This window comes from Salmo salar, chromosome 02 (genome assembly GCF_965601325.2).
Source record: "Salmo salar chromosome 02, fSalSal1, whole genome shotgun sequence".
NCBI lineage: Eukaryota > Metazoa > Chordata > Actinopteri > Salmoniformes > Salmonidae > Salmo > Salmo salar.
This window is the reverse complement of record NC_138292.1, coordinates 21,883,621-21,905,200: the sequence shown is the minus strand read 5'-3', so window position 1 is coordinate 21,905,200 and position 21,580 is coordinate 21,883,621. Positions and strand designations below refer to the sequence as shown.

Here is a 21,580-nt window from a genome sequence, read left to right as displayed (position 1 = left end):
TCTAGAATGTAGAAAACAGTAAAAATAAAGAAAAACCCTTGAATGAGTAGGTGTGTCCAAACCTTTGGCTGGTACTGTATATATAAAGTGGGTAAAAGAGTATGTTAACATTATTAAAGTGACTACTGTCCAATGACTCTATGTACATAGGGCAGCAGCCTCTAAGGTGCAGGGTAGAGTACCGAGTGGTAGCCGGCTAGAACAGTGACTAAGGTTCAGGGCAGGGTGCTTGGCGGAGGCCGGCTAGTGGAGGCCGGCTAGATTATTTAACAGTCTGATGGCCTGGAGATAGAAGCAGTTTCTCAGTCTCTCGGTCCCAGCTTTGTGGACGGTGCAATTGCAGTACCAGGCGGTGATACAGCATGCTCCGACAGCATGCTCTCAATGGTGCATCTGTAGTTCGTGAGGATCTAATAGGCCAAGACACATTTCTTCAGCCTCCTGACGTTGAAGAGGCGTTGTTGCGCCTTCTTCATTACGTTGTCTGTCTGAAGGGACCATTTCAGGTTGTCTGTGATGTGCACGCCGAGGAACTTTTGACCCTATCTACTGCGGCCCCGTCGATGTGAATGGGGGCGTGCTTTCGCTGCTGTCTCCTGTAGTCTACGATCAGCTCCTTCGTTTTGTTGACATTGAGGTTATTTTCCTGGCATAACTCCGCCAGGGCTCTCACGTCCTCCCTGTAGGCTGTCTCACCGTTGGTGGTAGTCAGGCCTACCACTGTTGTGTCATCAGAAAAATTGATGATTCATTTGGAGACGTGCGTGGCCATGCAGTCATGGGTGAACAGGGAGTACAGGAGTGGGCTGAGCACAAATTTTATTGGTCACATACACGTGTTTAGCAGATGTTATTGCGGGTGTAGCGAAATGCTTGTGTTTCTAACTCCGAAAGCACAGTAATATCTAACAAGAATTATCTAAACATTTCACAACATATATCCAACACACACAAATCTAAGTGAAGGAATGGGATTAAGAATATATAAATATATGGATGAGTAATGTCAGAGTGGCATTGACTAAGATACAGTAGAATAATATAGAATACAGTATATACACATGAGATGAGTAATGCAAAATCTGTAAACATTATTAAAGTGACTAGTGTTCCATTTATTAAAGTGGAAAGTGATTTCAAGTCTATATATATAGGTAGCAGCCTCTAATGTGCTAGTGATGGCTATTTAACAGTCTGATGGCCTTGAGATAGAAGTTGTTTTTCAGTATCTCGGTCCCAGCTTTGATGCACCTGTACTGACCTCGCCTTCTGGATGATTGCGGGTGAACAGGCAGTGGCTCGGGTGGTTGTTGTCCTTGAAGATCTTTTTGGCCTTCCTGTGACATCAGGTGCTGTAGGTGTCCTGGAGGGCAGGTAGTTTGCCCCGGGTGATGCGTTGGGCACAACGCACCACCCTCTGGAGAGCCCTGCGGTTGCAGGCAGTGCAGTTGCCGTACCAGGTGTCACACCCTGATCTGTTTCACCTGTCCTTGTGATTGTCTCCACCCCTTCCAGGTGTCGCTTATTTATCCTGTGTTCCCTGTCTCTCTGTGCCAGTTCGTCTTGTATGTTTCCAAGTCAACCAGCGTTTAACCCGTTCTCCTGCTTTTTGCATTTCTCCTTTTTCTAGTCCTTCCGGTTTTGACCTTTGCCTGTTTCTGGACTTTGTACCCACCTGCCTGACCCTTCTGCCTGCCTTGACCACGAGCCTGTCTGCCACTCTGTACCTCGTGGACTCTGATCTGGTTTTGAACTTTTGTCTGTCCACGACCATTCTCTTGCCTACTCCTTTTGGATTAATAAACATTGTAAGACTCCAACCATCTGCCTACTGTGTCTGCATCTGTGTCTCGACTTGTGGCATGATACCAGGCGGCGATACAGCCCGACAGGATGCTCTCAATTGTGCATCTGTAAAAGTTTGTGAGGATTTTAGGTGCGAAGCAAAAAAAGGTTAAAGAGGTGCTGTTGCGCCTTCTTCACCACACTGTCTGTGTGGGTGGACCATTTCAGTTTGTCAGTGATGTGTAGGAACTTGAAGCTTTCCACCTTCTCCACTGCGGTCACGTCAATGTGGATAAGGGGGTGCTCCTTCTGCTGTTTCCTGAAGTCCACGATCATCTCCTTTGTTTTGTTGACATTGAGTGAGAGGTTATTTCTCTCCGGGAAGAAAGGCAGAGGTGTATGTTTCATGATTAACGACTCATGGTGTGATTGTGATAATATACAGGAACTCAAGTCCTTTTGTTCACCCAACCTAGTATACCTCACAATCAAATGCCGACCGTATTGTCTCCTAAGAGAATTCTCTTCGGTTATAGTCACAGCCGTCTATATCCCCCCTCAAGCCGATACCACGACGGCACTCAAAGAACTTCACTGGACTTTATGCAAACAACATATCCTGAGATAGGGCAGTGTGCAGTGCAATGGTGATTGCATCGTCCGTGGATTTGTTTGGGCGATATGCAAATTGTAGTGGGTCTAAGGTGTCAGGTAAGGTGGAGGTGATATGATCCTTAACTAGACTCTCAAAGAGCAAGAACAAGTATGTGAACCCTTTGGAATTACCTGGATTTCTACATAAATTGGTCCAAAAATGTGATCTGATCTTCCTCTAAGTTACAACAATAGACAAACACAGTGTGCTTAAACTAATAACACACAAATTATTGTGTTTTTCTTGTCTATATTGAACACATCATTTAAACATTCACAGTGTAGGTTGGAAAAAGTATGCGAACCTCTAGGCTAGACTTCTCCAAAAGCTAATTGGAGTCAGGACTCAGCTAACCTGGAGTCCAATCAATGAGACGAGATTGGAGATGTTGGTTAGAGCAGCCCTGCAATATAAAAAACAATCACAAGATGTGAGTTTGCTATTCACATGAAGCATTGCCTGATGTGAACAATTCCTTGAACAAAAGAGATCTCAGATTAAGAATCTTTGACTTGCATAAATCTGGAAAGGGTTACAAAAGTATCTCTAAAAGCCTTGATCTTCATCTGTCCACGGTAAGACAAATTGTCTATAAATGGAGAAAGTTCAGCACTGTTGCTACTCTCCCTAGTAGTGGCCATCCTGCAAATACGACTGCAAGAGCACAGCACAGAATGCTCAATGAGGTTAAGAAGAATCCTAGAGAGTCAGCTCTTACAGAAATCTCTGGAACATGCTAACATCTCTTTTGACAAGTCTACGATACGTAAAACACTAAACAAGAATGGTGTTCATGGGAGGATACCACGGAAGAAGTCACTCATGTCCAAAAACATTGCTGCACGTCTGAAATTCGCAAAAGAGCACCTGGATGTTCCACAGCACTACTGGTGAAATATTCTGTGGAGAGATTAAACTAAAGTTGAGTTGTTTGGAAGGAACACACAACACTATGTGTGGAGAAAAAAAGGCACAGCACACTATCATCAAAACCTCATCCCAACTGTAAAATATGGTAGAGGGAGCATCATGGTTTGGGGCTGCTTTGCTGGCTAAGGGCCTGGACAGCTTGCTATCATCGACGGAAAAATGAATTCCCAAGTTTATCAAGACATTTTGCAGGAGAATGTAAGGCTATCTGTCCGCCAATTGAAGCTCAACAGAAGTTGGGTGATACAACAGGACAATGACCCAAAACACAGAAGTAAATCAACAACAGAATGGCTTCAACAGAAGAAAATACACCTTCTGGAGTGGCCCAGTCAGAGTCCTGACCTCAACCCGATTGAGATGCTGTGGCATGACCTCGAGCGGTTCACACCAGACATCCCAAGAATATTGCTGAACTGAAACAGTTTTGTAAAGAAGAATGGTCCAAAATTCCTCCTGACCATTGTGCAGGTCTGATACACAACTACAGGAAACATTTGGTTGAGGTTATTGCTGCCAAAGAAGGGTTCAAATCCAAGGGTTCACATACTTTTCCACCCTGCTTGTGTATTGTTGTGACTTAGATGAAGATCAGATCAAATTCTATGACCAATTTATACAGAAATCCAGGTAATTCCAAAGGGTTCACATACTTTTTCTTGCCACTGAGTGTACAAAACACTGAGTGTGCTCTTTCAGGACATAGACTGACCAGGTGAATCCAAGTGAAACCTATGACCCCTTATTGATATCACCTGTTAAATCAATTTAATGTCTCAATTGTCTCAAGGCTTAAAAATCCTTCTATAACCTGTCTCCTCCCCTTCATCTAGACTGACTGGATTGTGCATGTGTGCCATTCAGAGGGTAAATGGGCAAGACAAAAGATTGAAGTGCCTTTGAATGGGGTATGGTAATAGGTGACACGCGCACCGGTTTAAGTGTGTCAAGAATTGCAATGCTCAACCGTTTCCTGTGTGTATCAAGAATGGTCCACCACCCAAAGGACATCCAGCCAATTTAACACAAATGTGGGAAGCATTGGAGTCAACATGGGCCAGCATCCCTGTGGAACGCTTTCAACACTTTAGAGTCCATGCCCCGATGAATTGAGGCTGTTCTGAGGGCAAAAGGGGGTGCAACTCAATAGTAGGAAGATGTTCCTAATGTTTTGTACAGTCAGTGTACATACAGATAGACAGACAGGAGACAAAGACAGATGTGTGTTTGCCTCCATCTGCTGGAGAATTTACTGTACTCATTCTTCATGCCCTTGCTAGCAATACTCAAAACTAGTTTCATTTTCTATAGTTCATGCGAAGGCTTATGAATTGCCTAAGACTAAGACTACTGTTTCACTGACACATTTCCTTCACTTCCCCAAACCATTTGTTATTACAGTAGTCACTCATGTTATGCAAAAAGGAAACTTTTCCTGCAATTTCAGCGCATAGTCAGCAGGATTTTCTGTAAAAAAACACAACTGGATCTGGTTAATATACAGAAGCCTATGGAATGACTGCGTAGAGGAAATTGGATACCTGGCCACGTTTTTGCAAACATCTGCTGGTCTTCTGCAGTGTTCAATTGTTCACATAGTTATACTGTACTTGATTAACCGCAGGGAAAAACAGTAAGTGAAAAAGGGGGTGAAAGGTCATATTATGTGAAACGTTTAGACAGGTATTAGAGCAGGTCACCTGACAACCCTTCAACGTTCCCCTCATCACGTGTCATTGTTCAAGTTAGGAACTTTTTTACTCACAAGACCAGCCATGTCCCGCCTCTTTTACACGGCGGTTGGACACTGAGAACAGCCTATCACTCCGATAGGCCAGAACTGGAATTCTGTCAACTGGGTCAAAATTAAACCACACCCCCTTCTTCAAACTCGCTGTAGGAGTAATTGATATCTTCATCAAAGTAAACGACTGGAATATTACCCGTTTCAACAAATTATATACAAGTTTTGGGAACTAAAGAGACTCAAAGGTGAGTTAACATATAAAAAGACATAGTGAACGTTTTGGTTCAGTTCTCCGAACTACAGTAGGCTAAACAGTTGGCCAAATGAAATGAAGGTGATCTCGTAAAATCTATAAGGTGACTGTTTTCAGTCAATGCTTTATTTATACCGCAGACGTCATCATGTCATTGCACTTCAGGCCGGCTAGATCGAGTTGGTGTTTATTGCTTAGGCTGCATCGTCGATTATTCTTTGGAAGTCCGTGTGATCCTGTCATTCAATATCGTCTGTGTCTGTCGCGCGCGCGCGTGTATTTGTACTACTACAGTACCCAGCAATACGAACGACCTATTCAGCAACAGGTGGTAAATGTTTGTACAGTCTGAATCGTTTTGGAGGACAGACTGCCTAATAATCTGACAGTTACTTTATTTTTGTTTTTATTTTATTTCACCTTTATTTAACCAGGTAGGTTAGTTGAGAACAAGTTCTCATTTACAACTGCGACCTGGCCAAGATAAAGCAAAGCAGTGCGACACAAACAACAACACAGGAGTTACACAAGGAATAAACAAACATACAGTCAATAATACAATAGAAAAAGTATATATGCAATGTGTGCAAATGAGGTAAGATAAGGCAATAAATAGACCATAGTGGCTAAATAATTACAATATAGCAATTAAACACTGGAGTGATAGATGTGCAAGTAGAGATACTAGGTTGCAAAGGAGCAAAAATAAATAACAGTATGGGGATGATGTAGTTGGATGGGCTGTTTACAGATGAGCTATGTACAGGTGCAGTGATCTGTGAGCTGCTCTGACAGCTTGTGCTTAAAGCTAGTGAGGGAGATATGAGACTCCAGCTTCAGTGATTTTTGCAGTTCGTTCCAGTCATTGGCAGCCGAGAACTGGAAGGAAAGGTGGCCAAATGAGGAATTCGCTTTGGGGGTGACCAGTGAAATATACCTGCTGGAGCGCATGCTACGAGTGGGTGCTGCTATGGTGACCAGTGAGCTGAGATAAGGCGGGGCTTTACCTAGCAATGACTTATAGATGACCTGGAGTCAGTGGGTTTGGTGACGAATATGAAGCGAGGGCAAGCCAAAGAGAGCATACAGGTCGCAGTGGTGGGTAGTATATGGGACTTTGGTGACAAAACGGATGGCACTGTGATAGATTGCATACAATTTGCTGAGTAGAGTGTTGGAGGCTATTTTGTAAATGACATCGCCGAAGTCGAGGATCGGTAGGATAGTCAGTTTTACGAGGGTATGTTTGGCAGCATGAGTAAAGGAGGCTTTGTTGCGAAATAGGAAGCCGATTCTAGATTTCATTTTGGATTGGAGATGCTTAATGTGAGTCTGGAAGGAGAGTTTACAGTCTATCCAGACACCTAGGTATTTGTAGTTGTCCACATATTCTAAGTCAGAACCGTCCAGAGTAGTGATGCTAGACGGGCGGGCAGGTGCGGGCAGCGATCGGTTGAAGAGCATGCATTTAGTTTTACTTGCATTTAAGAGCAGTTGGAGGCCACGGAAGGAGAGTTGTATGGCATTGAAGCTCATCTGGAGGTTAGTTAACACAGTGTCCAAAGGGCCAGAAGTATACAGAATGGTGTCGTCTGCGTAGAGGTGGATCACAGAATCACCGGCAGCAGCAGAATCACCACTTTAGAATCACCACTTTAAAATAACAATGAACAAGAAATAAACCTCATCAATGATCTACATATCCAGGGACAAGTAACCCAGACATTGGTCTAGGTTACTTGGGATCCACTGCCTGTAGGGGTGAGGCCTAGACCAGGGTAGTGGGTACAGTCATGTGTTTTCATCCCCAGTTAAGAGCCTGGTGGTGGCAGGAGGAGGGATCTGTGAGGAGGACAGGTACGCCTGCTAGGGAAAATCAGGTTGGGAAACATGCAAAGTCGTGTGTGAGAATTAAAAGGAGTAGGCTTACTAACCGTGCATGGAGTCATTTTGCTTAGTAATGCTAAATGTTAAGTCATTCCAATTCTGTATACTGCCAGGTCACTTGTCTAAAGGCACAACCTGTTATTGGAGAGAGCAACAGACATATGTAAAAGTAGACAAGACTCGTAGTGTGAATAAAGTAACTAACTCGATACACACTGTAGCACTTCTATGTTTAGAGTTCACATTCTTGACCTCACAGTGAGAGACAGGAAACAGAACAGAAAGAGAAACAGATGATGGTGGTTTGATTGTTGTGAAGGGGTTTTTACTTCTAAAAATAGTAATGTAGTATGTACCTGCTTGCCTATATTTCCTCAAATGAAGAAAAAAACAACCTAACATTTCCACTGACATTGTAGAAATGATTCTGTTTTTTTTTCTCTCTTTCAGAATGGGCACCAAACCCCCCCCTGCTATTAGCTACATCTACGGCTAGAGCAGAGGAAGAGGCATTAAGGGGAATAGGGGGGTCATTTACTGTAGAAATGGAGGAAGGACCATGTACAGTAGAGAGCTGGAGGAAATTGGAGTAGACATGAGTGTGAGAGGTCTAGATAAACTAGGTGGGTAGGTATTTATATATGAGGTAGAAGTGTATTGACAGGCACACAGTTCATATACTCATATCAGCTGAGACCCATTCGCTTATAGACAGAGAGATAGAGAGGGATGGAGTGTGGAGAGAGTATCCTGTGTGGGTCTGGGGAGCTGGATCTGGACCCTGACATTGTGAGTGAAGAGGCCGGGAAACTGTACTCAGAACTACAGGTAAAAACACATCACATCCACCACTCAACTGCTTTCTGTTCTATCGCCCCTTTCCTGCCTCTCTTTCTCCTAGCTGGCTTTTCATTCCTCTGTCTCTTCTCCATCACCACCCACACTCATCTGATACTACACCCCCATCCCTCCTTCCCTGCTACAGACAGTGATAGAGACCCATGGCGTAGGGGTTGTGGAGTCCCTGGTGCCCATCCTTGTATGGGTCCTGGAGGGCCTGGCCAGCTGCAGAGCCCAGCTCAGAGAGAGGGAGGAGGAGGCTGAGAGAGAGAAAGGAGAGAGAGATGAGCTGTTGGAGAGATACCAGAGTGAGAAACTACTGAGGAGAGAGAGCCAGGAGGTGAGAGGGGATGGAAGTGTTTATGGATTATATTTTTTTATTTTATTTATGCTAATGTGATATGGAGTCAGGGTTTGGGGTCGATTCCTTTTCAACTCAGTCAATTCAGGATGTTGATTAAAAAGTTTCATATAGTTTAATTCATTTTAATAAATGTTTGTTTTTTGCCTTTAGCGGTATCTGGAGTTGGATGACCAGATTGAGCAGGAGCGGAGGACGATGAGGGGAAGAGAGAAAGAGAGAGAGAGGAGGGAAAAAGAACTGGAGATAAAGGCCAGAGAGCAGGCTGACCAATGTGAGTGTCTGACTGGGTCTAGGTGTCCATTGCTTCCTCCCTCTCTCTCTCAATTTCAATTCAAAGGGCTTTATTGGCATGGGAAACACATGTTTACATTGCCAAAGCAAGTGAAATAGATAATAAACAAAAGTGAAGTAAACAATCAGAAATGAACAGTAAACAGTACACTCACAGAAGTTTCAAAAGAATAAAGACGTTTCAAATGTTCTATTATCACTATGTACAGTGTTGTAACAATCTCTATCTATTTCTCTCTCTCTCTTTATGCTTACCGTCTTCATGTCCGTGTAGATGATTTTATATTCACTTCCTTCATTCACATCCTTTGTGTTACAAACTGAGGATGTTTGGTAAGACCATGGCAAGTAGGCTACGGCAGAATCAGACTGGGACCCTGGTCATTGAGACATACTGTACTGTATGTGATGCTAATTGCTACTGTGTGTTGTTTCTGTGACAGTGGTGGCCTTGGAGGAACAGAGGGCTGGACTGGGCAGAGAGTTGAACACACTGAAGCACACTCACAACAAGGTCAGACGACAGCATGTTTAGACTGACGAGGTTGTTTGGGACTCAACGTCTGTGTACTCTTCTATCAGTAACAGCTTCTGTCCATCATTGGAAATGTATTTTATTATTCGCCGCTGTCCCTCCCTTGTTGTCCCTCTTTTTCTCTCTCCATTTTCACATTCTCTCACTCTCTCTCAGTTGGTGCTCAGTTATAAGGATCTGCTGGAGAGGAAAAGGGATCTAGAGAGAGAGGGATCTCCACTAAGGTTAGCCACCACTCAATTCAGTTAATATGACTACAACAACATGGAACGGTATGCAGTCTTTACATTCTAAAGAAATCTTTCACTGTGGTACATTCATTTGATGGTTTCTGATTTTCACTGCATTATGATGTCACAACGGGCCCTGTCTGTCTTTAGTAACCATGTGCGCTCCAAGAATTCACAATCTACCCAGGGCCAGTCAGAATCCTGTGTTAGCGGGCAGGAGGTACGTCTCAGATTTGATAACCTCTGTTCTGTCTTGTAGCAGTAGTATATTTCTACGGAAGTTGTCCTTACTGACTCCTCCCCTTTTCCAGCTAACTGATCAAAGGCCAGAAACACCTCCTAATTCTTTCCTGTTGGAAGAACCGGTAACCAAGGACAATAGAGGGATTGACATTGTCGTAAAGCCAGACAGAGATGCGTCCTTCATCAATGACATCATAAGCTCCACCCCTGAGCTGGCAAAGTTTCATGGCCTTATGAAGGCCAGGTATGTACATTTACATTTACGTAATTTAGCAGACACTCTTATCCAGAGCGACTTACAAATTCCTGTATGTGTGTGATTACATTGCAAGATGAACTGGACTGACTTTATTGCATTACCATGAAAGCTTCTCTTTTACACATTCATAACCATAAACCAACTCAGCCACAACTAGTTAACTGTAAATCAGACTACTTCCCTTCATAGGTCTGTCATGGTTCAGAAAGACTCTTGATGGGACATCTCCCCAACACACACTTTACAAATGGACACTCACTGCCCCCTCCCAACCTTTTCTCTATTACCCATGTTCCCTAGCACCCCGGTCCGAGCAGACGCCAAAGAGCCAGTCAGAGACGAGACCAAGACCAGCATGGGGGAAGAAATTAAGGAGGTGGAGGAGAAGGAAGGAGAGGAGGAGGAGGAGAAAAAAGAGGAAGGAGCAAAGCAGGAGAAGGAGGATGAGGAGGAGGATATGGATAGTCTGGAATGGGAGCTAAGGAACACGGAATCTGTGTTCTCAGAGCTGTCAGAGCTGAGTCGGGAATACATAGAGAGTGTGGACCAGGGGGCCAGTGTCAGAGGTATGGCCATTAGGCAAGGGTACACCTACGCCCCCTGTTTGCAGTGAAACACTGCACTGGTTGTTCACATAAGATGAAACGTATGCCCTTTGCTCTCTTAAAATACATACAACCTCTATTTTACAGCCAGAGGAAGGCTAGGGGGAAAGAGCTGAGGCAGATGGAGGGTGTATCATAGGCAGTGCTGGGCAGTAGGCACTAGTTAGACTGGACTAAAGTGTCAATGTCATGAGATCTGGCGTGAGCAATTACAAGCTAGTTGTTCTGAAAAGGCTTGACTTAGGGTTAAGATATGGGTTAATGCTATTTGTGGTGAGAACTGTTTGTTTTTTCTTGTCTGTGCAGGCAGCACCGACCAGTTTGAGGAGATTCTTTCTCAGTATGAGGACCTGAAACACACCCAGTAAGTCCCCGCGTTTATCCCACCGTTATTATTACCCTACCATGATTAGTCCTGTGTGACTAACTCTGTGTGTAGGGGGCTTACCATTCACTATGCCTCTGTTTCATTTAGATATGTTGACAGAGTGCACATTGGGCCTGAAGTAAAACTGGGCACAATGGATCCTTTGTTTACTGTATTTACTCACTTTTTTCTCTCTCATTCATTTTCTCTCACTCACTCTTACATTATCTCCCTCTACCTCTTCCAGTGAGTTAGTGAATGCGGCCCGGAAAGCACTGATCTCTCGTGTGGAGGAGCTGACCAATGAGAGGTCAGCTCTTAAGGTGGAGGTGACTTCCTGCCAGGAGACTGTCACCCGATTGGAGGGAAGGATGAAGGAGATGGAGGAGGAAACCAAGAGGTACACAACTCTAGTGTCAGGTCGTTGATGGTTGGCAGAATGAGACAACAAAGGTATACAAACAATATTTGTTCATGTGGTGTGATTCATTGATGGCGTGTGTTTCTGCTTTTATGTAGACTTCGGAAAGAACTGGAAGCAAATCAATCAGATGATGATGTAAGAGGGCTTTCTTTGTGTTGTCTCTTTATATTCTGCTAATAGATGTGTTGTAACTTTTTTTTCGTTTCTCTAATGGACTTGATGTACTCTAACTAGAATGTTAATCTGTTACCCATAGTCCTCCCTGCCCATATCGCTGCGTCGGTTCTCTCGTTCGGAGATGTCCCGTGTTGTCATGGAGAAGAACCAGTATAAGGAGCGTTTGTTTGAGCTGCAGGAGGCTGTAAGACGCAGTCAGGCCATTCGGTAACCATACCTGCCTGTCTCCCCCATGGAAGTAGACAGACAGGAGGTTTCATAGTCCTGTAGAAAAGGGAGAAGGGAATAACTAATTTCTGTCAATCTCACATCAGTCATCCCTTCTTTTCAGGGCCACCCAAGAAGAGAGAATCACGGAGAGAGAGAGGACTAGTGTGTGGAGAAGGTGAGAGCGAGGGAGTGAAGAATCAGGAAGGGAAATACAACTTTTTAATTTGGCAATTATTCCAGTAAAGTAGTCCACAGATGCTGTTAACCACTTTCTCCACTTTAAACCTTGAACTGGTTACAGGCACACAACCACACATATTTGTCCTGGGCCTGGCTCTGACCCCTGACTTCACAACATTTAACTCAATAGCTGTTCATATTTACCTGTGGCTACACAGTCTATAGCCCAAGCACATGACCAGAGTGCCTATGGGAAAGTTATGTGTAAGAGTTATTGTATTCCTGTGAGGTGGGCAGAGTTTTTGGTCCATTGCAGTCAAATTAACCATTAACTGTCTCTCTGTCCGTTCAAGATTCAACCGTTTGTTTGGCCTGAACAAGAACCCCTTGGTTCCATCTGCTGCTCTAGCGCTGGCCCTGCCGACGTCCCCGTCCCTCACTCACTCACCAATGGGGTCTCCACGGCAACTGGCTGTCAGTACGACTCAGACAGAGTACGTTGATATGATGATAATGGGATTACATGTCTTTGGAGCTCTTTCCAACTGCTCAAAGTGCTTTACATTGTAAGGTTTGAAGTGAACTCACCTCATCTACTACCATAGGTTACATTAGTAACTATCACAAAACAGTACATCTTTTTAAACCACTCTCTCACCCACTGCCCCCTCTTCCCCTCTGTTCTTCCTCTTCCCACTTCCTTCCAGTGGTGCCTCCCCTGCTACAGCCCTGTCTCCGCGGGTCAGGAGGAGGGAGCTGTACAGAGACATCCGCTCCCATGTCTGGGGAACCCTGGGAAAACGCCAGGTTCACGGCTGGAGCATGCCGCTGTCACACACACAGGTGAACATGCATACACACACATACAGTGCCTTCAGAAAGTATTCACACCCCTTTTCCACATTTTGTTGGGTTACAAAGTGGTATTAAAATAGATTTAACTGTCATTTTTTGTCAACAATCTACAAACAATAATCTGTAATGTCAAAGTGGGAGAAAAATTATAATACTTGTAAAACATTTATGGAAAATAAAACACTAATCTATCTTGATTACGTAAGTATTCAACCCCTGAGTCAATAGATGTTAGAATCACCTTGGGCAGCGATTGCAGCGAGATTATAAATAGTGTTTTTGGCTAAATCTAAGAGCTTTGCACACCTGGATTGTGCAATATTTGCCCATTTATTATTCTTTTAAAACTTCTTCAAGCTCTGTCAAGTTGGTTGTTGATCATTCCTAGACAGACATTTTAAAGCTTTGGCTTATTTAAGTCAAATCTGTAACTAGGCCACCCAGGAACATTCAATGTCATCTTGGTAAGCAACTCCAGTGTATATTTGGCCTTGTGTTTTAGGTTATTGTCCTGCTGAAAGGTGAATTTGTCTCCCAATGTCTGTTGGAAAGCAGACTGAACCAGGTTTTCCTCTAGGATTTTGCCTGTGCTTAGCTCTATTACATAAATGTTTTTATCCTAAAAAACTCCCTCGTCCTTGCAGATGACAATCATACCCATAACATGATGCAGCCACCACCATGCTTGAGAATATGAAGAGTGGTACTCAGTTATGTGTTGTTTTGGATTTGCCCCAAAACATAATGCTTCGTATTCAGAACAAAAAATGAATTTCTTTGCCGCATGTTTTCCAGTATTACTTTAGTGCCTTATAGCAAATAGGATGCATGTTTTCCAATATTAGTTTAGTGCCTTATAGCAAATGGGATGCATGTTTTACAGTATTACTTTAGTGCCTTATAGCAAACAGGATGCATGTTTTGGACTATTTTTATTCTGTACAGGCTTCCTCATTTCTCTCTGTCATTTAGGTTAGTATTGTGGAGTAACTACAATGTTGTTAATCCATCCTCAGTTTTCTCCTATCACAGCCAGTAAATGTTTAAAATCACCATTGGCCTCGTGGTGAAATCCCTGAGTGGTTTCCTTCTTCTCCGGCGACTGAGTTAGGAAGTACGCCTGTATCTTTGTAGTTACTGGGTGTATTGATACACCATCCAAAGTGTAATTAATAACTTCTCCATGCTCAGAGGGATGCTCAATGCCCGCTTTTTTGTTGTTGTTGCTCCCTGGTCTTTGTGGTTGAATCGGTGCTTAAAATTCACTACTCTACTGAGGGACCTTACAGATAACTGTATGTGTGGGGTACAGAGATGGAGTAGTCATTCAAAACAGAATGCACACAGAGTGAATCCATGCAAGTTATGTGACTTGTTAAGCAACACTTTTACTCCTTAACTTATTTAGGTTTGCCATACCAAAGGGGTTGAATACATATTAACTCAAGACATTTCAGCTTTAAATGTTTTTATTTGTATAATTCCACTGTGACATGGGGTATTATGTGTAGATCAGTGACACACAATCTCAACTGAATCCATTTTAAATTCAGGCAGTAACACAACTAAATGTGGAAAAAGTCAAGGGGTGTGAATACTTTCTGAAGACACTGTAAGTAAACACAGTATTTACTTCAGAGGTGAGTAGACACAACCCTTAATCTGGTATATACAGTATATTGTGTGGGATTATTGCAGGATTCCTCAGATCGGACCCCTGAGCCCAAAGATGTGCCTGTCCTAGTGCAGCTCAGACTGCTGGACCAGAGAGATTCTACAGCCAAGGTAGGACATACTATTCACAAACATGTCTATACAATCAGTGCTATGGTTTTTAACCCAGACAGTCTTTTCCCAGAAGACAGTCCCTAACTTGTGTTTTCTCTCTGTAGCTAAACTGTGCTGTTGCTGTCACACCTGAGATCTCAGGCGAGACAACGGTAAGGTGGTCGTTACCATCAAATTACTAGTTCTAGTCACAGTAACTACCACTTGCAGTACCATCTAACCACCATTTTCAGACCATGTCATGCCAATGGTTTTCTCAATGCCAAATCAACCCCTAGCTCTTACTGGCACTTCTTGTAGATCTGAGAGGTTTGATAGGTAGAATCAATATGGTAGTAGCTCCATGTCCACTGACAGGCTAGATGGAACCATGTTGTTTAGAATACTGTTTACACCCATCCTTTTAGGTCTACACAGAAATGCCTAGTGGGTAGGGGCTAGGGCAGTGTTTCCCCAGCTCGGTCCTGGGGACCCCAAGAGGTTTTGGTTTTTGCCCTAGCACCACACAGCTGATTCAAATGATCAACTCATCACTAAGCTTTGATTATATGAATCCGCTGTGCAGTGCTAGGGCAAAAACCAAAACGTGCACCCCTTGGAGTCTCCAAGACCGAGTTTGGGAAACACTGGGCTAGGGGTTGAGCTGTCATTTTTCAGTAGTAGGCATCACTCCTCTCTCTTCCATCCACTCTGTCAGTGTGCTGTGTGGGTGGTCTCTGGTCCCGCCTCCAGTAGTGATGTCACAGTGATCAACCCTGCACGGTCCAATACGGTGCTGGATCAGTTCAGCCTCCCGCCCACCTCGCCCGCCCTATGCATCTGTGCTGTGCCCCCTACTGGTCAGTGCTATCTATTACTCTCCGGGTAAAAGTTACCCGTGGGCACAGATCTAGGATCAGCTTACCAATTTTAGATTTCTGTAGACTTGTTAACCATAGCCACCATCATTTCCAAAACATCACTCAACTAGTTAGTTCCATTAACAATGCTTTAAACACTGGCAATGCTATCAGCTTACCGTCTCTGTTCTGTTTCTGTGTCATCAGGTGAGACCTCAGGAACTGTGTGGATTGGAACTCAGGAAGGAAGGTGAGGTGTGGAAATCAGAACCATGCTGTTCCATGATATGTTAAACAATTGACAGTTGCTCATTCTCCCTCTCCTCTCTTTTTCTCTTTCTCCCTCCATTCCCAGTGTATTGGTCCACTCCGCATCCACAGCTAGGAGGCGCTGTCTGCAGTCTATCTCTCTGTCTGAGGGTGTGCACTCTCTCACGTGAGTACATCTGTACCCAGTCCGATATAGACCGCGAGCCCCTACAGTTGGACACTTGGATGACTAAATCTGAAAGGATAATTGTGTACCAGTTTGAATATTGCATGTTTTGTCTTTGTTTACTTTCAACTCTAAACCTTTCAGGTATTCACAGGGTCAAGTCATTGCTGGATTTGCCAATGGGACGCTTGCATTCTTCTCGCACAACCCAGGTAATTCCCCCTCTCAGGTTACTGTCAGGATCAGGTCAGGTTACTGTCAGGATCAGGTCAGGTTACTGTCAGGATCAGGTCAGGTTACTGTCAGGATCAGGTCAGGTTACTGTCAGGATCAGGTCAGGTTACTGTCAGGATCAGGTCAGGTTACTGTCAGGATCAGGTCAGGTTACTGTCAGGATCAGGTCAGGTTACTGTCAGGATCAGGTCAGGTTACTGTCAGGATCAGGTCAGGCTACTGTCAGGATCAGGTCAGGCTACTGTCAGGATCAGGTCAGGTTACTGTCAGGATCAGGTCAGGTTACTGTCAGGATCAGGTCAGGTTACTGTCAGGATCAGGTCAGGTTACTGTCAGGATCAGGTCAGGTTACTGTCAGGATCAGGTCAAGGCTACTGTCAGGATCAGGTCAGGATCAGGTCAGGCTACCGTCAGGATCAGGTCAGGTTACTGTCAGGATCAGATTCCTGTCTGGATCAGATCAGATTCCTGTCAGGCTACTGTCAGGATCAGGTCAGGCTACTGTCATGATCAGGCCAGGATCAGGTCAGGTTACTGTCAGGATCAGGTCAGGTTACTGTTAGGATCAGGTCAGGTTCTTGTCAGATTCTTGTCAGGTTCTTGTCAGGATCAGGTCAGGTTCTTGTCAGGATCAGGTCAGGTTCTTGTCAGGATCAGGTCAGGTTCCTGTCAGGATCAGGTCAGGCTACTGTCAGGATCAGGTCAGGCTACTGTCAGGATCAGATCAGGCTACTGTCAGGATCAGATCAGGCTACTGTCAGGATCAGGTCAGGTTACTGTTAGGATCAGGTCAGGTTCTTGTCAGGTTCTTGTCAGGATCAGGTCAGGTTCTTGTCAGGATCAGGTCAGGTTCCTGTCAGGATCAGGTCAGGTTCCTGTCAGGATCAGGTCAGGTTCCTGTCAGGATCAGGTCAGGCTTCTGTCAGGTTCAGGTCAGGCTACTGTCGGGCTACTGTCAGGATCAGGTCAGGCTACTGTCATGATCAGGCCAGGATCAGGTCAGGTTACTGTCAGGATCAGGTCAGGTTACTGTTAGGATCAGGTCAGGTTCTTGTCAGATTCTTGTCAGGTTCTTGTCAGGATCAGGTCAGGTTCTTGTCAGGATCAGGTCAGGTTCCTGTCAGGATCAGGTCAGGCTACTGTCAGGTTCAGGTCAGGCTACTGTCGGGCTACTGTCAGGCTACTGTCGGGCTACTGTCAGGATCAGGTCAGGCTCCTGTCAGGATCAGGTCAGGCTCCTGTCAGGTTCCTGTCAGGCTACTGTCAGGTTCCTGTCAGGATCAGGTCAGGCTACTGTCAGGATCAGATCAGGCTACTGTCAGGATCAGATCAGGCTACTGTCAGGATCAGATCAGGCTACTGTCAGGATCAGATCAGGTTCCTGTCCGGATCAGATCACTTTACTGTCAGGATCAGGTTACTGTCAGGATGAGGTCAGGATCAGATCAGGCTACTCTCAGGATCAGGCTACTCTCAGGATCAGGCTACTGTCAGGATCAGGTCAGGCTACTGTCAGGATCAGGTCAGGCTACTGTCAGGATCAGGTCAGGCTACTGTCAGGATCAGGTCAGGCTACTGTCAGGATCAGGTCAGGTTACTGTCAGGTTCAGGTCAGGTTCCTGTCAGGATCATATCAGTGCATATGAAGGAAAGTAGGGAAGAAGTGGTACCATTTAAGTTTGAGATAAACTGTATCCCTTCTAGCCAGAACCATTGTATGTCAGAATTGACTTTTCGTAGCAGGTTAGGAGAACTTACGCAGCAGGTTAAGAGAATTAGCATAGCCGGTTAGGATAATTAGGTTCAGTTTAAGAATAGGGTTAGCTAAAATGCAAAGAAATTACGTCAATTTGACAAACTGTATTCCATCTATCCATGACCACATACAACCTGTGGCTCAGTTGGTAGAGCATGGTGTGTGCAACGCCAGGGTTGTGGGTTCGATTCCCACGGGGGGCCAGTACAAAAAAAAAAATGCATGAAATGAAATGTATGCACTCACTGGATAAGAGCGTCTGCTAAATGACTAAAATGTAATTGTAAGAGACTGACGATGACTAATCACCACTATATTTGACAGGTGGATGGAATCTCCAATCACATGAGGTTTTGCCTCTGGGATCAACTCCACTGCAGCCCATTCGCTGTTGCCTAGCGAAGGGGGCGTGCTTATGGGTAGGATATTGGAATCGGGTTCATGTGGTCGATGTCGAGAATAGAAAAGTGGAGGTAAGAGTTTGACGAACCTGAAAATATTGTGTGTGAATTCAGAATGGTTTGTACTTTGTATTATTTTGTCTATATTTCCCACCGCTCTCTTTCAGCAAACTTTAACCGTCTCGGAGCGCAGTGAGCAGCAGGTGCGTTTCCTGTGTGCGGCAGGAAGTGGTGTGTGGACGTCCTGCCGGCTCGACCCTACACTCAGGCTTTTCGATTGGTCCACTGGCCGGCTCCTGCAGGATGTGGATCTCACCCCTCTGGTCACCAAAACACTGGGTAGGAGCAGGAACAGGATTCTCAGTTCATGAATCTGTTCATGTTTATATTGCTGATATGAGCATGTAATGGCCCACATAGAAGTTAATGTTCAACTTTGAATACATTTTCTTCAATTTTGGCTTCAACCCTTACCTCCTCAACCCAAAAACTGAACCTACTCTGCTTGAATGGATAAGCTCCTGACTGTTGGTCTCTCTTCTCCAGGCCCTGCCTTCTTGTCTCTCTCCCCGCTGCAGATCTCCTCCCTCACCGTCATCTCTGGCCGGCTGTGGGTGGGAACAGGAAGTGGCGCCATCTTCTCCATCCCTGTGTCTCTCAGTGAGTACTAACCTCTGGCCCACAGAGGTCAACAACAGAATCACCTGAGAGATAATGCCCTTACACTGGTCAAATGACAACTGTCTTCTTCTCTGCGTTCCATAGGTTCAGAGTCTGCCTCTATACCATACTGCTCTTTGGCGGCAGCACAACTGTGTTACCATGGACACCGCCAGGCTGTCAAGTTCATCATTGCTGCACCTGGTGAAAATCTTCTATCGTTGTTCATTCATTCACTGTTGTGTAACAATGCAGTTATTCTACAGCAGGGCTATTCAACTGGCGGCCCCTGGTTCTTTGATCAATTCTGAACATTAATCAAAGATCTACAAAAAAAATCCCCTCCAAAATCCGACGTTCAACGTCAAAATGACAAGCACTATGGTGGTTGTCTATAATGTGGTTTTTTTGTGGTTTCTAGCACTTATGTGGCATGTTGATAATTTTTTCTTCATATGAATTTGGCTCTAGTGTTTCAACGGTTTAAGCTACAACATGTTATGACCCCATTCGTGAAAGCTACGACTCTCAGGAACACTACATGCCTTCTGTTTCCCTCTCTGATGCTCACAAGGACTTGTTAGAAGGGAGTGGGACAAATAAATGCACCTAATGACTGTGGGGAATTAATTCAAAGCTTCCGTCCCTCAGACTGGAATTTGGCATCACCTGATTTTACATATCTTTGTGTTCTTTATTAAGATGCTTAGTTTTCAGATTTTAAAATGACCTAATTACGTGTAAGAAGCTTTTACTAGTTAAAATGATGAGCGAGTGTTGTGACTTCCTTTTCAATGATGAGCATTTTTGGGCTGCACCTCGACTCACGTTGGCTGAGCGCCCTCCACTTCTTTCCTAATTACTTTTAGCAACATTTAATTTGAAGAAAATTGCTTTATTGGTGATATGCGTTGCTTTTTTTATACAATTCTTCCGAAGATTAATTGCATGTGGAAAATGTCCGTCCCCCCTAAAATTAACCAGTAGGAATGTAGTTGAATAGCCCTGTTCTACAGTATTAAATACTATGTAGTTATTACATAGTTATTAGACATTGTGCTACTATGCAGTTATTGCATAGTTATTCGACAGTATTATATTGTGATACTATGCAGTTATTACATGGTTATTAGTATTCTATATCTGTGTTCCCCAGGCTGTGGGACCAGCTCCTCTACAATAGGAGGCGGTGCTGTGACTCTAGTCTCTACCTCTCAGCTCATCCTCAGTGGAGGAGAGGGCTACATCAACTTCCGCATCGGTGAGTTGAGGATATCACGTGGTTGTCATTAGAGTGGTTGTCTGACTGACTCTGTCTCCCTCTTACCTTTCCCAGGCGACGACGCGAATGACGGCGCACCCGAAGCTGCCCCGCTGCGATCAGACCGCAGTCACATGATCATCTGGCAGAGCCCCACCCCCTCCCTGCCCAGCTCCGCCCTTTGACCACATCCAGTCTAGAATGAGACAAGGAAGGATTAGACAGAGATGTCATACAAGAGACCAGGAAGTACAAATGGGAGCCATGTTTTAATGGGCTTCATTCACTAGGAGTTCCATTTGGATATTTGTTCTAGAATCTTGGGATTAAATTAAGACATCACAGCTTAATCCTTCTTGTCTCACTCTGTTATCCAGTTGCTACCCTCATCCCCTTGACTAAACCTTTCACCTGGTTAAGCCAGTCTCCTCGATGTGTGCCTTAATGTGATTTGACAATCGTTGCTGTGAGATTGGTCATTGTACAATGTTTTGTGTTTTTTGTGAAACATGTTTCCTCATCATGGTAATCATATATGGGCAGCAGGTAGCCTAGCGGTTAAGAGCGTTGGGCCAGTAACCCAAAGATCGCTGGTTTCAAAACCTGAGCCGACTAGGTCAAAAATTGGTCTGTGCACATGAGCAAGGCGCTTAACCCTAATTGCTCCTGTAAATCGCTCTGGATAAGAGCGTGTGCTAAATGACTCAAATGTATATATCATCATCACTGTAGCAAAGTATTTTACAGTAAGAGTCATCATCTCTGACTTTTGGTTGGTCAGTTAAGAATAGTTTGGGTTTGTTTTAACCACAAAAGATGCACACTCAGTAGCATATCATTCCATGACGTTGGCACAAGGTCATTATACCCTTGTTCAAACTTGTTTACATTGATACTGAGATGTAGTGTTGAAGCTGCTGGGTTCCTAATAACTATTGTTGCATAAGACCCTGGCCTTCAGTTCCCATTGCATGCTGGGTAAATCTACAGCGTAATTGCACTTTATTATCGTGTGTGTGTGTGTGTGTGTGTGTGTCTCTTAAATCTTTTGAAATGATTGGCTAATCCTCTTAAAGATCCCAGAGAAATTATCTTATGTCTGCTCGTCATGACTTTGTGAAACACAAATGGTTTGTTAAAACAAAAAAATGTAAGTTTTCATTTGCAGAGCGATAAGGGAGTGGAAGCCTCAAAAGATACTTAAAAGTATTTTATGCAGTATTTGAAAGTGTGTTTATGTGTGTGATTCATGTCTGAAAATGTTAATCATAACTGGACTCTATGCAAGAATCTATGTATCTACTTAAATCTATGAAAAATAAACTTTGGGAAATACTTTCATAAAAGATCTGTTTTCAAATCAATATA

General features: G+C 44.1%; 1 protein-coding gene across 2 annotated transcripts; it reads left to right on the top strand.

The window, feature by feature from the left end:
* Positions 1-5,207: 5,207 nt before the first annotated feature.
* On the top strand, positions 5,208-21,558 carry LOC106576890 (C-Jun-amino-terminal kinase-interacting protein 4). 2 transcript variants are annotated; one of them, XM_014154427.3, is made up of 28 exons: positions 5,208-5,362; positions 7,708-8,085; positions 8,243-8,437; positions 8,612-8,732; positions 9,196-9,266; positions 9,444-9,511; positions 9,668-9,737; positions 9,829-10,004; positions 10,320-10,585; positions 10,931-10,988; positions 11,239-11,391; positions 11,511-11,550; positions 11,672-11,799; positions 11,924-11,977; positions 12,336-12,476; positions 12,690-12,825; positions 14,536-14,622; positions 14,730-14,777; positions 15,323-15,464; positions 15,672-15,714; positions 15,820-15,900; positions 16,045-16,112; positions 18,215-18,363; positions 18,459-18,630; positions 18,838-18,951; positions 19,057-19,155; positions 20,108-20,212; positions 20,288-21,558. In XM_014154427.3, exons 2-28 carry the CDS (start codon positions 7,987-7,989, stop codon positions 20,395-20,397), a joined length of 2,994 nt encoding a protein of 997 aa, XP_014009902.2. In that variant the 5' UTR covers positions 5,208-5,362; positions 7,708-7,986; the 3' UTR covers positions 20,398-21,558. The 2 variants fall into 2 exon arrangements, with proteins under 2 accessions (XP_014009902.2, XP_045555839.2); XM_045699883.2 differs by having other exon boundaries at positions 12,336-12,548.
* Positions 21,559-21,580: the final 22 nt, after the last annotated feature.

What these genes read in the sequence shown, in the direction of transcription:
- LOC106576890 (XM_045699883.2), top strand. Translation starts at nt 7,987, where the DNA reads ATGGAGTGTGGAGAGAGTATCCTGTGTGGGTCTGGGGAGCTGGATCTG. An exon ending in GAGGGTGTGCACTCTCTCAC is followed by an intron (nt 15,901 to 16,044) that starts GTGAGTACATCT and finishes TAAACCTTTCAG; the next exon opens with GTATTCACAGGGTCAAGTCA. An exon ending in TCGAGAATAGAAAAGTGGAG is followed by an intron (nt 18,364 to 18,458) that starts GTAAGAGTTTGA and finishes GCTCTCTTTCAG; the next exon opens with CAAACTTTAACCGTCTCGGA.